Source organism: Egretta garzetta, unplaced genomic scaffold (assembly GCF_000687185.1).
Source record: "Egretta garzetta isolate BGI_Z169 unplaced genomic scaffold, ASM68718v1 scaffold583, whole genome shotgun sequence".
Lineage (NCBI taxonomy): Eukaryota > Metazoa > Chordata > Aves > Pelecaniformes > Ardeidae > Egretta > Egretta garzetta.
In genome coordinates this window covers 347,025-362,464 of record NW_009259189.1, presented here as the reverse complement: position 1 = coordinate 362,464, position 15,440 = coordinate 347,025, and the positions used below count along the sequence as shown (strand labels likewise).

General features: G+C 42.7%; 1 protein-coding gene across 1 annotated transcript; it reads right to left on the bottom strand.

Annotated features, from left to right (window-relative positions):
- Positions 1-711: 711 nt before the first annotated feature.
- CDCP1 (CUB domain containing protein 1) lies at positions 712-13,639 on the bottom strand (the record flags this gene model as incomplete). The annotated part of the gene is made up of 8 exons (XM_035891341.1): positions 712-1,159; positions 2,382-2,463; positions 3,722-4,087; positions 4,536-4,916; positions 5,621-5,848; positions 10,038-10,406; positions 11,725-12,081; positions 13,420-13,639. Coding segments are annotated over 8 exons (2,451 nt in total), but the record flags the coding sequence as incomplete, so codon positions are not given.
- Between the last annotated feature and the right edge of the window lie 1,801 nt (positions 13,640-15,440).

Sequence of the window (15,440 nt, the reverse complement as noted above, 5' to 3'; positions counted from 1 at the left end):
GCAAAGAAAATACAGCCTTTGGTGTAGGCTCACACAGTGCTATCCAAGTATTATGACATCAGTTGGAAATCAGAGAAAACCCGTAACTTTAATTCCAAACTAGAAGGGCCCAAGCTCAAGCATTCACACTGATTTACACACACTGAGCTATTCCAGACAGCATACATGGCCTTTCACTACCCACACATAAGCACTAGCGTGCTAAATGTGATGAACTTTGAAGCAGCAAGTGGTGGAAGTGACAGTGTCTCCTCCTTTGCTCAGACATTAGCAGATTGCTTAGAGATCTGTGCACCCTGGAGCTGCCTTGAGACGGTGATATAGCCTGGGCCTTCGAGGAGTCACCAACCAAACGACTTGCGAGAGGGGAGGACATTCTGGATAAAACACTCTCCCCACTCTATTTAAGCTGGCAGTTAGGAATTTGTTTTCGTGAGGTCTTTATAATAAAAAGCAGGAGCGTACCTTTGCCACCTGTTTCACAACCAGAAGTGCATGCAGTCCTGAAGTGTCTCAACCGTTTTTGAGTTTGCTAGATGTTCACTCTAAAACTGAAAGCTATCAACAGCTGAAGTTTAAAAAAAGCCACACACACAAACCAAAATCAAAACATATTTAGAAATAACACTCCTCTTCAGTTTTTTTCCCCTAGACCCTTGTCCTGACAGGTCACCTGTATTTCCACAGGAAACTGCTATACCTGATGTAAAATTACTCCACTAAACCATCCTGTTCCTTATTTTCCAGCAAGGGCGTGCTTGTATCTCCATTATTCTTTTCATTTCTATCTCCATTGTCCTCCAATTGCTCTGATTTCTGGTGAGCAAACGTGTAAGTATCATGGTCTGTGTCCATCAGAGGTGGAGGTTCCTCAGTGTTAGAAGAGCGTTTAATGTCTTTTCTGAAGGAGAATGGAGGTGGAGAAGGCGGCAAGCTACCAATGGGTCCATCGAAAGGCCTGTACACATCAACTTCTGGAGCGACTGAGCCATTGGATTCCTTCAGCAAGTGCCCATAGACCACAGCATCATCAATAACTGCATAGACATGAGACTCATTGGTTTTCCTCCCTTTTGTGAATAAGCCTTGTTTCCCAGGCACCTGGGTATTCACATTAGCATTGTACACGCCCACCATGGGATTCTGGCTTTTCTTCTTCCTGTTACAGAGTTGAAATTATTAACAGGTCAGAAACAACACATGGCCGGTGCATTTGAACCCAGTAATGGAAGCTTCTGTTTGCTCATCCCAGCCACCCAGGGTCAGGCAGCCTACCTGGATTGAAGGCTTTACTTGCAATCTCAGGAAAAATAACTAAACATGTCTAGATGTGCTTTTTTTGGCAGACCAGAAAGTAACTTCACACTATTTGGTTACCTACTGCTGTTCTGTTGACCCTGAAGATTAACTGCAAGATTAACTCCAACGGCCTCCCAAGTACGGGGGTCCCAGCTGTGCAGCGTACTGAGTCTCCCAACATCCACAGACACTAAAAGGACCTAGAGGCTGTCAGATCCTCACAAAACAAAGCTAAGCGTTGCTGAAGACCAGTAAGATAGCAGGTCCTCTATGACAGCTGAATGAACTTTTCATGATTGCACTTTCTGGAGTGACTGTCCCCAAGGTAGGAAGACCGAAGGCCAAAGTGAAGACTTTTAAGCCTGTATTTGTAAAGACTTTTCTGTGCGGCAGAGAAGTGTGGTCATAACTGCTCTAGTCATCATATTGCACAAATCTATTCCTGCTCTACAGCTTCAGGACCCAATCACCCTGCCAGCACTGAGCATACAAGTATCAAACTCCAAGCTATCGATGACTTCAGACTCTGCTTGCATGAGTAAGGCTGTACATGCTTGCTTTGCACAACCTAGATCTCTCCCCAGGGGCTCACCTCATAGAAAAACGCTCCCCCCTTGATATGCAAACCCCAGAAGAAGTTGCTGGAGGTTGTGTAGATGAAAGATAACTCTTAGTATACCCAAGTAAGTTTACAGCTTGTCTGAACAAAGCCTTGTCCAGAGCCACAGGCACGCAGCCACATTCATTGCTATTTAATTTCACAGGAATTGTTGATGAAGTCCAACCAATACCTTACTCCCAGTACAGCCAGAAGCCTGTGCTAATTAAGGCCAAGGTAGGCAATGCACTGAGGGTGGAAATAATGCAACTCAAGGAATGGTGCTCTACTCTTAAAGTCAATCAATTTAGAGTAAAGCAGTGTTCTTGGAGGCACACTGTTTCCACCACCAGTGTGTTGCCTACCTCATGCTTCAGACCCTTGTTCAAGGGATCAATATCAACAGGTAAAACAGAAACCCCAGCAGCAATCCTGAAATGCCTTCTTGAACTGTTAAGTTACACATGCCAAATTATGAACTTACTTTTTCTTAACACAGCACACAGTGAGTCCAATAGCCACGAGAACTCCAGCCCCAGCCACCACACCAAGTATCACTCCTAGGTCTGCAAATAGACAAGGTACAAGGACACTGAGCGAGCGAGCGAGAAAAAACATTCAGCTTTCTCCTAAAAGCCAGCTGGGGTTGAACCTCCTCAAGAGTTTCCAAGTGTACCAGCTGCCTGCAGAGCAGGAGTTTCCAAGCCGTGCTTGCCGCAGGGTAACACAACCCATTTCGAAGAGGTTGGAGGCCAAGCAACAATAAATGCCTGCTGCTAGCAGTGGAACACAGCCAAAAAACCCAACCAACCCACCACTCCACCTCCAAGAATTCAAATACAGCTCATGGGCTGCTGAACTTACCCGCAACTTCTCACGTGCCTCTGGCTGAATAGGCAGGGAAGAGAAGAAAGAGCAGAGAGGAAACAGAGGGATCCAACAGAGGAAACAGTGACATTTCACCAACCTCCCCTCAATAAAATCCCTTCCTCCGAAGTACACAAATTGCGTTGACCTGGGCTTTTCTAAGAGTCATAAAATCAATCAAGAAAGCCCACAGGAAAGAAAAATGCTGCATGTTTTAAAAGAAATACACATTACGAAGAGGAACAAAAAAAAAAAAAAAGGGAAAAAATTAGAAATTAATTGATACTGTTGCAGTTCTAAGCCTGTGTAGGCAGAGTTGTGAGAGCACAATCTGCCACAGATGAAGAGGGGGAGCAAATGTGAAGCAAATTTACATGAGGAAAACCTACCCTAAAAATGCCTGGTTTTAATGATTCATATTTCAGGGAGACGAAAGACACCAAGAATGCGGATTTTGCTGTTAGTAGTCAGCACACTCTTCACTAAATGGCCAGACCTGCCGCAGGGATGATTTCTTGCTCGTGTGAACACTGAGACTAATTGAATTGCTAAGATGAAGTAAAGACTACTTGGATGAATATATTTGCATAATCAAATTTCAAGTTGTTCACCAGGTCTGTGACCTTGGCAGGGGAAAACACATCACTTGATATTCTTATACCTTCTGGCTGTGATCTCCAATATAAAAAGAAAATAAAATCCAGTCTTACTCCCCCCAAGCCCTGCAATCCTCTGTCTCATAAAAAGAAACCCCAACTGCATTAAAAACCCTCCCTCCTCCCCAACCTATAGAAGTACCCAGCTGTAACTCTCAGAGGTTTTTGAGGGACAGGTATTTCCAAAGGCGGGGATCTCATAGAACCCACAACCAAGGCAGACCAGCATCCATTAGTGTTCCCCCAAGGGAAAGCAAGGAAACAAGCAGAAAGCAAACCACCACAACCTTACAGGACTCACCTATCTGCCTGTCAGCAAAAGTCACCTGGAACTGCAAGGTCAGCTGCCTCTTATCCACAGGTTTACAGTTGGAAATGTTTACCCAGAAGTTGTGATACATATTTCGGGGCTCGGGCAGAAGCTCATCCTCACGGCGCACCGTTTCCTCTGCCCCCTGTGTCTCTTCCTTTATGTTGACATAGGCACGACCTGTCTCGCAAGCGATGTCCATGCGGTCCTTGGAGAACCCTAGGCGGGCAACTTGCTTCCTGGGCACAAAGATGTACCAGGATATGGAGACATAAGGGGGTAGACCATATAGCCGGTTGGGAGTCTGCAAGTAAACTTTAGCTTTTGGATGTGGACTCACAGTGAAAGTACACTCATCTGTAGTAAAGGAAAGGAATAAAGGAACAAAAACTTAGTTTTGAGACTTACTTTTGTAAAATTTTTTTTAGCAGGTAAAATCATCTGGTCTTTCTGCTCCATAACAGAAAAAGTGTCACTTATACCTGTGACCAGTAAATTTGCAGTCACCTGCATCTCAGTGCCAGCAATACAACTCACCTATCATCCCTTCCACATTAGTAATTATCACAGTTAGCACAGATGTATCTGCAAAACTTCCCACAACCAACTATCCACCATCTGGAGGACAAAGTTCCTTCCTTCCTCCAGGAATAAACCACCTCACTGATTCAGATAAAGACTGAGCCAAGCACTGGCTCCAGGACTAGACTGTAAAGAAGTGAACTCTGTTTATTCATACGTGCTCTAACAAGTGTATTGAGAGATCCAACAGTGTACAACAAAGTAGTACAAACCACTACCTTACCTTTAATATCTGGCACAAAGGACATCTTCAGATCCTGATGTTTAGAGTCATTGAGGAATCCTGTACCAAATGTTTTTAAGGATATGGTGACATTATTCCTCAACTGAATTTTTTCAATGGATCCGCCAGGACAGAATATACCAACATTCAACTCTGTCTCTGGGGTGGCACTAACAATGCTGTAACTGTAGCTTGTGTTGCACCTCTGCTCTGGGACATATTGCTGAAGTTTCAAGGATGGAGATGTAATTTCTATGTTGACCTGATCAGGAGCTGAGAGCTTCCAGATAAACTTATGCAGTTGAATCGGCAATTGGGTAATAGCATTGGGCACCAAAAGGGAATAGATCTTCCTCTGACACCACTGAGGATTGGCACAGCCTGCAATTACAAAAACAAGTCCCAAGTGTTGTATTTTTCTTGCAGAGGAAGTATCTAGGAAAAGCAAGTTTTCCTGTGTACCAGAGTACACATACCCAGAGTATGGTCAGTAAGCATTTATGCAAGAAAATAGCCTCTCTTAGTAACCTTTCCCCAAACATGTATAATTTGAAGTTAAAGAGCTTTCCTTAAAAGGGTGCAGGACACCAAAGAAACCAACAGATACAAACATATTCAAAATTCCTCACTCAAGATAATTACTTTTGCTGTATCACTGGCTGACTGGGCTACAGCTGCAGACTAGCCAAGATCCAGATATGTACTTTAAAACCCTTTCTGTACTGGTAGTTGAAAGCATTTGGGAAAATCCTACACCAAGTGGACATGCAAGCAGAACAAGTTGCATTCCTGGTGGCTGCCGTGGTCCCGCATTTTTATGGGCAGATTTATGGCTCTCCCATTCCACTTCCTTATTTTACAGTTTTCAGCAAGAAGATTCTTAGGTGCCTTCTGTCCTTTCCCTTCTCGGAATAGCTACGCAGTTTCTATTATTAAATGTAGAATGACACAACAAACAACAGGGTCATCTCCAGATTCATTGTACCCATCTCCCAGCTGGCCAATGCCTAGTTTCCAACCTCACTCTGTTTAAAGCCCAAGCAAGAGAAAAGGTTTGGCTGACTGCTGGGGAAAGCACATCATACTTATGCTTTTTTCAGCTGTGATCCTCAAATGGGACAAGTCCTTGCACAGAAAGGAGATCCTGTAGACGGCACCAGATACTAAAGTCAAGACGCGGTCACAGGTGCGACGATCCTTACAGATCAGGCATATCGGTTCAGACATGAACAAGATGCCGTTGGGCCACCTGTCAAAGTGTATCGTTACAGTCATATTCCATTCCTTGCTCAGGTCGACCAAGTGGGTGACATCTGCAACAGAAAACAACACAGAGCAATTGCTGGCAAGAAGCGTGGTGTGAAGCAGAACTTTCTCCGTCTCTTCTCACCCCATTAGATGAGCAGCTGTTACAGCTATTTCTATAGTAGCTAAGAAAACATTATTTACTTCTTTCCATCAGAGATAGGCAGTATCATCACCCTTCTAATTTAGAAGTTTGAGCCCTTCCACACACAAAACCCATCTCCCCACCACTTTCCAGCCATAACAGGGTAATACATATGCTAGCCTCTTTTGAACAGGCTAGGCTATGATGTAAGGAGCTCAGCCAACTATGTTAGATTTATTTTCCCTAAGAGGTTTCTTGTATTTCTTTTAAAGTCAGTGGCTCTCCGTTCTCAAATTTTGTATTTATTGCAAGATTGCCATCTCAGCTAACATCTTCTTAGTTTAGGTTTTTCAGAGCCAAGCTGAAAAAAATTGTCCAAAGTCAGTAAGTAAGCACATCTGGTTGTCTGAAGTCAGTTAAAGATTAAGCTAATTTAAATGCAAGTACCAATATGGTTCAAAAGGGAAAGAAACTGCCAAGTACTGTAATTCAGCAGAAGTGCTAGCAGTCATCATGAAGGTCACTGCAGCCCTCAAAGACGCTTCCAAAAAGCCTCTTCTGTTTGGCAGTTAAAAACACACAGAGGTACCACAAATGATCAAGGTCTGTCACCATGCCGGTGGGAAGGCTGAGGACCAAGCCTTGCTAGACTGCTTGGTTTCCTTCAATGGCATGACTGAACTACCACACTGCCCTTCCATTTAATTGCTCAAAATAATTCTTCCAGAAATATTTTCTGACTAACTGTAAAAATCAAACCTGAGAGCTGGCAGAGTTAACCCTGAAAAGTAAAGAGCACCTTCCTCTTTCTCAACACTAGCCACCACTTCTCTTGCAGTCCGCCCCTTTCCCCGTACCCCACCGCACACCAGCTGCTGCAGGAAGCCGCGTAACGCCCTCCGAGCTCTCTGGACCTGAGGTGCCCAGGCACACACAGTGACCATCAACCCTGGCAGCCTCTCTCAAACAGTGAGATTCAGCTCAAAGATCTGCTTAAGGAGGCGTGTATTGAGGCCAAAACTGCTTAAAATTTTCACTAGTGGGACAGAGTGCGCCCTCAGCAAGTTTGCAAGAGCAGGTCTGGAAGCAGCTTTGCAGAAAGACCTGGGGAGCCTGGTGGACACTGAGTGGAATAGGAGCCAGCAACATGCTGCTGAGGCAAAGGTGGCCAACAGCCTCCTAGGTTATGCTAGAAAGCATCAACAGCAGGTTGAGCAAGGCAAGTCTTCCCCTCTACTAAAGTGCTGGCAAGACATTTGCAGTGCCAGGTCAAGTTCTGGGCTCCCCAGTACAAAAGAGATGTGGATGTACTGGAGTAAGGTGAAAGAGCCACAAAGATGCTTAAGGGCATCTCTCACAGGAGAAGAGACAGAGAGAGCTGGGACTGTTTAGCTGAGGAAGGTAGCTCAGGAGGATGCGTGCGCACACGTGTAAATGATATGGTGCCAGACTCTTCTCAATGGTGTCCAGTGACAGGGCAAGAGGCATAAACTGAAATACAGGAAAATCTGCCTAAACATAAAAAATAGAAAAAATTAATGCAAGGGTGGTCAAACACTGGAACACGTTACCCAGAGAAATTGTGAAGTCTTTGGAGATACTCAAAACCCAATTGGACATGCTCCTAGGCAACCTGTTCTGTCTCACCCTGCTTGAGCAGAAGGTTGGAACTAAATGATCTCCAGACACTTCTGCCAACCTCAGCCATCCTGCAAGCCTGTGTCATTCCAGATGACTTGCTACAGCAGGTAGGAACAACAGGGGTAAGCAGGGATGACAAACACCTTACTCAGAACATCTGGAAGGGGGAGAGGAAAGGAAAGAAGAAAAATGTGAAGATTATGGTGGCAGCCTAGTTCACGAAGAGTAACTATCATGTGCAAAGATAGATATCGGGTGCACAGAGCATCCTTATGCTGCTAACAAGGCATGTGTCTGACATCAAAGAAAGCAACCTCATCTAGTGGAAGGTATCCTTGCCCATGGCAGGGGAGTTGGAAGTAGATGCTGTTTAAGGTCCCTTCCAACCCAAACCATTCTATGATTCTATAAAGGACATTAAAAAAATTATATATATACACTATTATTACTTTTTAATTGTCTGTTTTTAGCTACGGATCTCAAAGGCATAAACAAAAGGTGAATAAAATAGCTCTCTCCTATGTGGGAAATTAGAGACACAAAAAGGCAAGCGGTCAAGCAGAAATCTCCAAGTCATTGCCACAACCAAGCACAGAATCTATGATTTCTACCATGAGGTTACTTATTCTTCAGAGGTTTGGGTTTTCTGTGGCAACTAAACGCATCTTTCTTTTGATTAAAAAGAGCTATACAAGCACCACAGACAGCTGTGGAATACCAAAACGTTTGGGAAGCTTTGAGAACATGCAGATACCAATGCATTTTTAATAAGAGCCATGTTTAACTTGTGCACTGCAGATGGCATTTTTTGTTTTTCTCTTTTTTTAAATAAATGTTTCCACACTGTCTTGAGGGTTGAATTTGAATCTTTGATGGAACTGACATAACTACAAAATCACTCATGAAATCCTGCAAAGTCCCTAGAGAAACCACTGTTGTCTCTTAAATCCAAGTGGTTTATTACGTGCATTTCATTCAATAAATGACAAACTGGGTTTTATTTTTTAGGAGATTATCATCTTGTCTACTGACCATAAACATATTAAAATTCCTCTTTGCTTTCCAAAGTAGGAGGGAGATAGAGCTGATTAACTCTATACAATGTTTTCACTCTGTCTGGCTTCCAAGGTGCAACACGCAATAAATGTAAGCAAACATGATTTGGTTAACTATTTCAGGAGGATTTGCTGTTCATGAACAGAACCAAACAAGACAAAGAACTGAGGATTACAGTGGTGAGATGCTATAGACCCCTTCTGGATACATGATGTCAAGTTACAGGCCATTCAAACTTCATGCCCTCTAAAGCAACTTAGAAAGCCTCTACATAGAGTCTGCTGCAGTGGTAGTCCAGAGCATGGACTTCCCTCCACCTGCTCCTTTGCAGTGAGGGCACCTTGACTATTAACCTCCACCATGAACTGAGGTCAGAGCTAAGAAGCCAGAGGATAAATCACTTATATCATAGCTCATTACGTAGCCAGGCCTTTTATTTCTGTTTTTACATAGATACTGTGGTATTACATGTCATTGTGTTAAGCCTGACTGAATCTGGGGCAAGAAAACAGAAAACAAAAATTTTCTTAGTGTAGCAACAAACAGCAAGAAACCTAAAAGACATCCAAATGAGTAGGGGATATTATCATTGGAGTATCTTATTGACACCTTCCATGTCTAGCATGACTTCTTCACACTAGATGTTCAGGCTTCTCTAGGAAGCCAAATAAAACTCAGAGGAAGGAACGAAGGAGAGAAATGCCATTAGTAATATGAAACCAATTTTACATCTCTGATTTCACCAGTTCATTTCACCAGATCCTGACCAGCCGTGACAGCAGGTTTCACCTGGCTATGCGTGACTGCTTAGGTACAGAGCAGAAAGCTGGGCTCACATTTTAAGAATTATCTTTAAAATGTTGAATCTTACAGCTGAAAATAAAACTGTCTAAATAAGCCTGAACTTGATTTCTGTACTGGAGAACAGGCAGCAACATGTGAGCCCATACAGTTCTGATCAAGCAGTTATGGTCCTTGCCCGATAGCTGGATCAGGACCCCAGAGGGAACACAGTCACAAGAAAAAGCTAGCTTTGTTTATACAACATGCAAGACCTGACACCACAGGTGTTAAAGGCATTTTTCAATTACATGATGCAGGTGCTGGGAAAGGAAAGGAATCTCCATTTACAACCTACATTGTAAAATCTGCAATGGAGCTTTATACTCCACCACAAATTGCAAATTTTAGCATCGCTGTCTGCCTTGCCGTAACAACAGCCCGTGGTACCCAGGGTGGGAAAACAGGCCTCAACGTTGCTTGGAAACTCAAGAAGGTCCAAAGTTAAAAAAAAAAAAAAAAAAAAAAAAAAAAAAAAACCAAAAAGACAAAATCACCCAGTATTTCTCTTCCTTCTGGTGCTAAGCCCAGGTGCCCATCAGCAAAAGCAATAGAAGGGGCAGGCAGGTACTCACTCTCATCAACCTGCGGGTGCTGAACGACGACTTGGAAGAGCAAGTGGAGGATGCCCGGGTTCTGGGCATCCTGATCGCAGCCCTGCAGGGACAGGTTGAAACTGCCAGCAATATTGACAGGCTGGCTGTCACTCAGCTTGAACACCTCTGGGTTGCTGGGGGAGCCAGGGAGGTAGTATTCCACCCTCTCCTCTTTCCTTTCGCAGTTGGAGAGGCTGTAGTTGTGGAAAAACACACTTGCTCTCATGTTGGTGGGAATCACAAACTGCCATGTCATGAGCTCATCTTCTGGAAAACCCAGCGGGTAGTTTGGGGACATCAGGGTGACTGAAGACTCCCCCTTCAAAATGGATTCAATAATGCATAACCCTAAAACATGGGGGGAAAAAACAAGTTGCAATTAAAGACAACACACTGGCATATGTAGCACCCCAGCACCAGAGTATTTTTATTTTGACAGTGAGATCATCCACTTCAGCTACAGGTTAGGTTATTACAAAACCCTCAGACTAAAACATATTTGAGTCGATGCTTTTGTCTTCAATTACAGAAAAGGTAAGGGATATATTAATGCTGTATTTTCAGTTAGTGGGTTTACCTTTCAAACACAGAGGCATCTTTATTTTTTTGAAAGGAGATACCCTAGTTCCTACTTCTGGCCCCAGCTTTACAAGAGCCAACATGCAACCTGACAACTGCTTCTGCTTCACTGGGTTTTGGGAAACAAAAGACGTGAGCTTTTATACCAGCATGCAGCTCCCTGTCCAAGAGCCTCCCACATCTAACAGGAGCATGCCAGCAAAGAGCCTCAAATACGCATGATAAAACATGAATGAGAATCATGGAGACCATGTAAGACACTTTGTGCTTGGATGACTCTTGGCAGCATGAAGTTGGGTACACAGAGATTACAGCCCTGCTCTAGGACTCCAGCAATGAAGTGCAATTGCGAGGAGTGCCAGAAGTTACAAAACTTCACTTTCCAGAAGCTCAAACCTGGATCAGGTCTCTTCTATAACTGATGGCAACAACTGCAGAATTCAAGTAAAGAGCAAAAACATCTCCCAAAGAGGGTTTGTCACGAGATCACAAAGTAACCCACTGATCGCTATGTGATATTCCAGGTATTTTAAGATTATTACACAACATTTTATGTTACTGTGCAGGTTGAAACACATAGCTGTATTTAAGCAGCCTCATGTGCCTTCCAGGCACTGCTTCCCCTTTTCCCACCTTCCTCTCCTGAAGAGAGGTATTGGTTTGAGACTCGAGCAAGTTAAGGAAGCTTTATGTAAAAATAAACAAACCCAACTACACACTGCAACTGGCAAATAACTCTCTTGGCTCATCCTAATTATGCTATCTAGTCTCACCTAGCTGAGAAAATAAAAACAACAGAGCAGGTAGGTTTAAGCAATTGAAAGTGAGTAATGTGCACCAAAAGCAGCTTCACAACAGTTTTCATAATTATTAGGTTAACCAATCAAACTAAGAGATTTTGATGCTAGAAGAGCAACAGCTACTAAACTAAAAAACACACAACAGCTTTTAGAAAAGATGAAGTGGAAGGGAATTAGGGGTAGCAGCACCAGCACTAAAAGGTTGCCTGAAAAGAAAGGTTTAAATAATTCTGGTGCAGTCTGCACACAAGGTAATTACAGGTGAGGAAACACTACTCCGTACTTACGTTTTATGGAAGACCTGTTAGCTATGTTGAAGCCCGAGGTGGTGAGAGACGAGTTCCATGGGAGGTGCAGAGACATGATGACTCCTCCCAGCAGCTTGACGCGAGACACCGAGCCGTTCCTGCAGAAGGTGCCAATGTTGACTGTGGCCGTATCAATACAGCTGTCAATGTTGTAGCTAACGAAATCTGGGCACGTCTCTCCTGGTTTAATCTGTCTTAGCCACGGGGTAGAAAATTTCAGTTCAAGTCCAGCCTTTGTACTCGCCTTCACATCCCAGATGAAAGTCCTGTTAAGGCGAGGTAGCCCCGGTGGGTAAAGATGAACATCTCCAAAGGGACATGGACCTGACACACAGTCTAAATACAGAGAGAGAACAGTCATGATACATTATGGAAAGCATTCAAGTAAATGAGGAATTTGACACTTTCTGCTTCATTGCTATTTTCACAATTTTTAGGTTGCACTTAACTTCTATGTGCTTTAAAAGACACTCTTATGTGTCACATGCTATCTCTAAACAGGACTCCTAGCCCATGGAGTAGACAGGATAAACCTGCTTTAGTCAGGCTGACTAATAGAATGGATTCATTGTAGTATTCCTGCCTTGTTTGCTGAAGAATTTAGAAGGTATTTACTGAACAGGGTAGAGAGCTGAAAGAGCAGAAGGGTGAAATTCAACATTAGGAGAGCTGGAAATCATGGATCTAAGAGAACCAATTTTATCACATCTCACCCAGAGAATTCCTAGGAAAACATTCAGCTTTAAAATTTTCCACTGCTTGCCAAAAATTGCATTTTCTTTTCCTTGGTGCCCTGATGAACAACTTGGGGCCCAGATTTTGCAGAGGTCATAACAACTGCCACTGCAGGATTCTGGGGAGAACCCAGAAAACTTTTCTCTGAAAAAGCCAGATTATTGGTATTTCAAGTTGGATGCTAAAAATAAGTATAGTTTAATCTATGTCTAGGCTCCAACTTAAAAGAAGAAATATCACAAATGCATCTTACAGATATGTAACGACATATTGTGAACATTACTATTTGTGTGAACAATATGAATAGAACTCCAAAACACGAAGAGAACTATCCTTGATAGCAAAGATGTTACCAAAGACTGAAAGCCCAATGAAGTTTGGGATCTTGTTGAAGTAGCACATGCTCATGCCATTAAAGAGTACATTAACATACATACACCAGGGATAACATTCAAAGCAAATGAAGGTTTGGTTCCAACACTCCCAAATCCTCAGTTTCTTGACTTCAATAACATTCATTAAATACAAGACAACGCATGCACGTTGTCAATGTTTCTGTTGCCCTTATAGACACAATCAAGCTGTTCAACAAATAATGTGGGTAATACTTCATTATCAGTGCTCAGTTTTTGGAAATGAAAAAAAAAAAAAGTCTTTGATGGGTTTTTATAAACTGTGGGAGAAGGGAAGGCAGCAAGGAATTGATGCAACAAACTATCATTTAACTGTTTCCAAAAGAGCCAAGTTAAGATTAATTCTGCCAGACATCTTTCCGATTTCTTTAACTTGCATAGTTTTACTAATTCAAGCTTATTTATCAGTGTCCAAAGATTTCTTCTTACCCAAAATTATAGGGGATACCTTTTTTCCTGTTACTGTGTTAAGGTATGTGGTTTTATTGGAGGAAAATTACCAAAAAATTTAAAAATTGTATCTTACCAATATTTTTCTGAATTTCCATGACAAAATACTTCTCTGGAGTACTACAAGTGAAGGTAAAAGTCACAGTCTCCCCAGACTTTATCTTGAGTTCAGACCTGATGAAATTTTTAACACGAATTTGACATCTTGGTAAAACACCGGGTTTCAGTTTAATCATAACTGTGATGTTGTCCACCGTTCGAAGAGAGATCGTAAAGGAAGCTAAGAAAGAAAAATAAATAGATGTGTTTTGTTACTAGCATGTATGAGTATCGCCAGCCTCTCCACACATCCCTGCAGATGCCACATGGTCAGAAGGAGTATTTGCATCCACGTTTTCAAAAGTCTCTGGTGTTGGACCTACAGAAAATGCCTTGGCTCTTCCAGCCCAGCACAGATAATGCAGAAAAAGGCTTTCTGCATGTGCCCAGAGAAAGGTATACATGGAATTTGTGCAGGACCAGTTCTGCTCCAGTTTACCTTCACTAGTGTAATTTATTTCACATTTGAAAAGTAGCTCAGCTATTTCTTTCAAATTTCTGTTGTCTAGACTTTGGTTTTCGGCCTGTCATGCTCATCATAGAGCCTGCTTCATTTTTGAAGGCACCCATGAAGTTGTGACTCAATTCAGGAATTTTATTCAGCAGCAAAACAACAGCGCAACCCTCAACTTAAATTGTACACAATGGTAACAGAAGAATCTCTGGGTATTCCCCAACAATCACTGCAGACCAGACTAGGTATTCTGGTGATACCAAAAGCACATACCACCAGACACTTACACATGTGGTCATGGCCTTCTCCCACCTTCCCCACCTTTTGCAACTCATTCCCTGAAGGTATAGGACATCCATTAAGGCCCCTCAACAGCACAGAAGGCATCTGTGGCCTGGGACGGACTGTGCTTAAGTATCTCCTCTCCATCCCTGACATGATCATCATAGACTAATGGCTTTTGAGGAATACATAAAGCCTCAGCAATCTTCACAGATTTCAACCCATCTTCAAGCACTACCAAACAGAGGAGCAGCTCTCAGAAAATACTGGAGCCACAGAATAAACTGATTGTTGAAAAATCTTGTCATATTGAATTGGTAGCAATTTGTCAACAAATGGACCAAACTTGACTGTCTTCTAAAAACATACACAAAGGAGCACCAACTGGACACCGAAGACTACTAGAAAAGTTATTAGCATCCGTTTGATGCTTAGCAAGGATTGAGCCCAGCCCTGGCTGAAGCAAGTAAAGTTTGCATTGAAGTCAACCATATCCCAGCCCCAGGTGAAAATCTGAGGACAGGTCAGTTGGCAAGTTTTCTGCTACTTGTTTTCACTACTCTCCCTTCCTTATTTCACTGTACAGAAGATACAATCACAGTGTCTACCGCACTTGTGCTTTTAGTGCTTATGGGAGAAAAAATAATTTTTTAATATATGCATGCAAATGCATATAAAAAAAAGATCTAGAAATAAGGGTACCCCAAGTTCTGTTCACAAAGGTCTGTTCCTTGAGTGGGACATCACACAAGGCTGCACGACAATGCTATGTTTTGCAAAAGCCCTGGGGATTGATCAGTCGGCACAGGTTGTCGTCCTTCCCTGCCATTGGGAACACTGCAGCTCCAGGTTTGCAAACATCAGGCATCAAAATCTCACTGCTAGGGGGAGCAGGGCAGAAGTGGGTACTCAAAGAGATACCCCATTGTGCTTTTATTTTAGTTTTTTTTTGGTCTTAAGCTTTTTTCTAGACTTTCCAGCTTTTCTACACAATCTTGAAGTCAAAAGACTTAACAAGCCCTTGAAACTGCCTTACCTATTTACCACCAGAATCAAAGGCTTTAAATAAAAACTTCAAACATCACGAGCCTTGCTGAATTTCTGCAGACACCTGTAACGATGAGTTTACCAATCCTCTATACCATTAGTAAGAATCTGGTCACTTAGTAACTTTCTTACAGCTTTTAAGTGACAGGACAGCCCTCTGCCCTGAGCATCTACACTGAATTCCCTCGCCTCTTCCAATGGCTGGCACTACATGA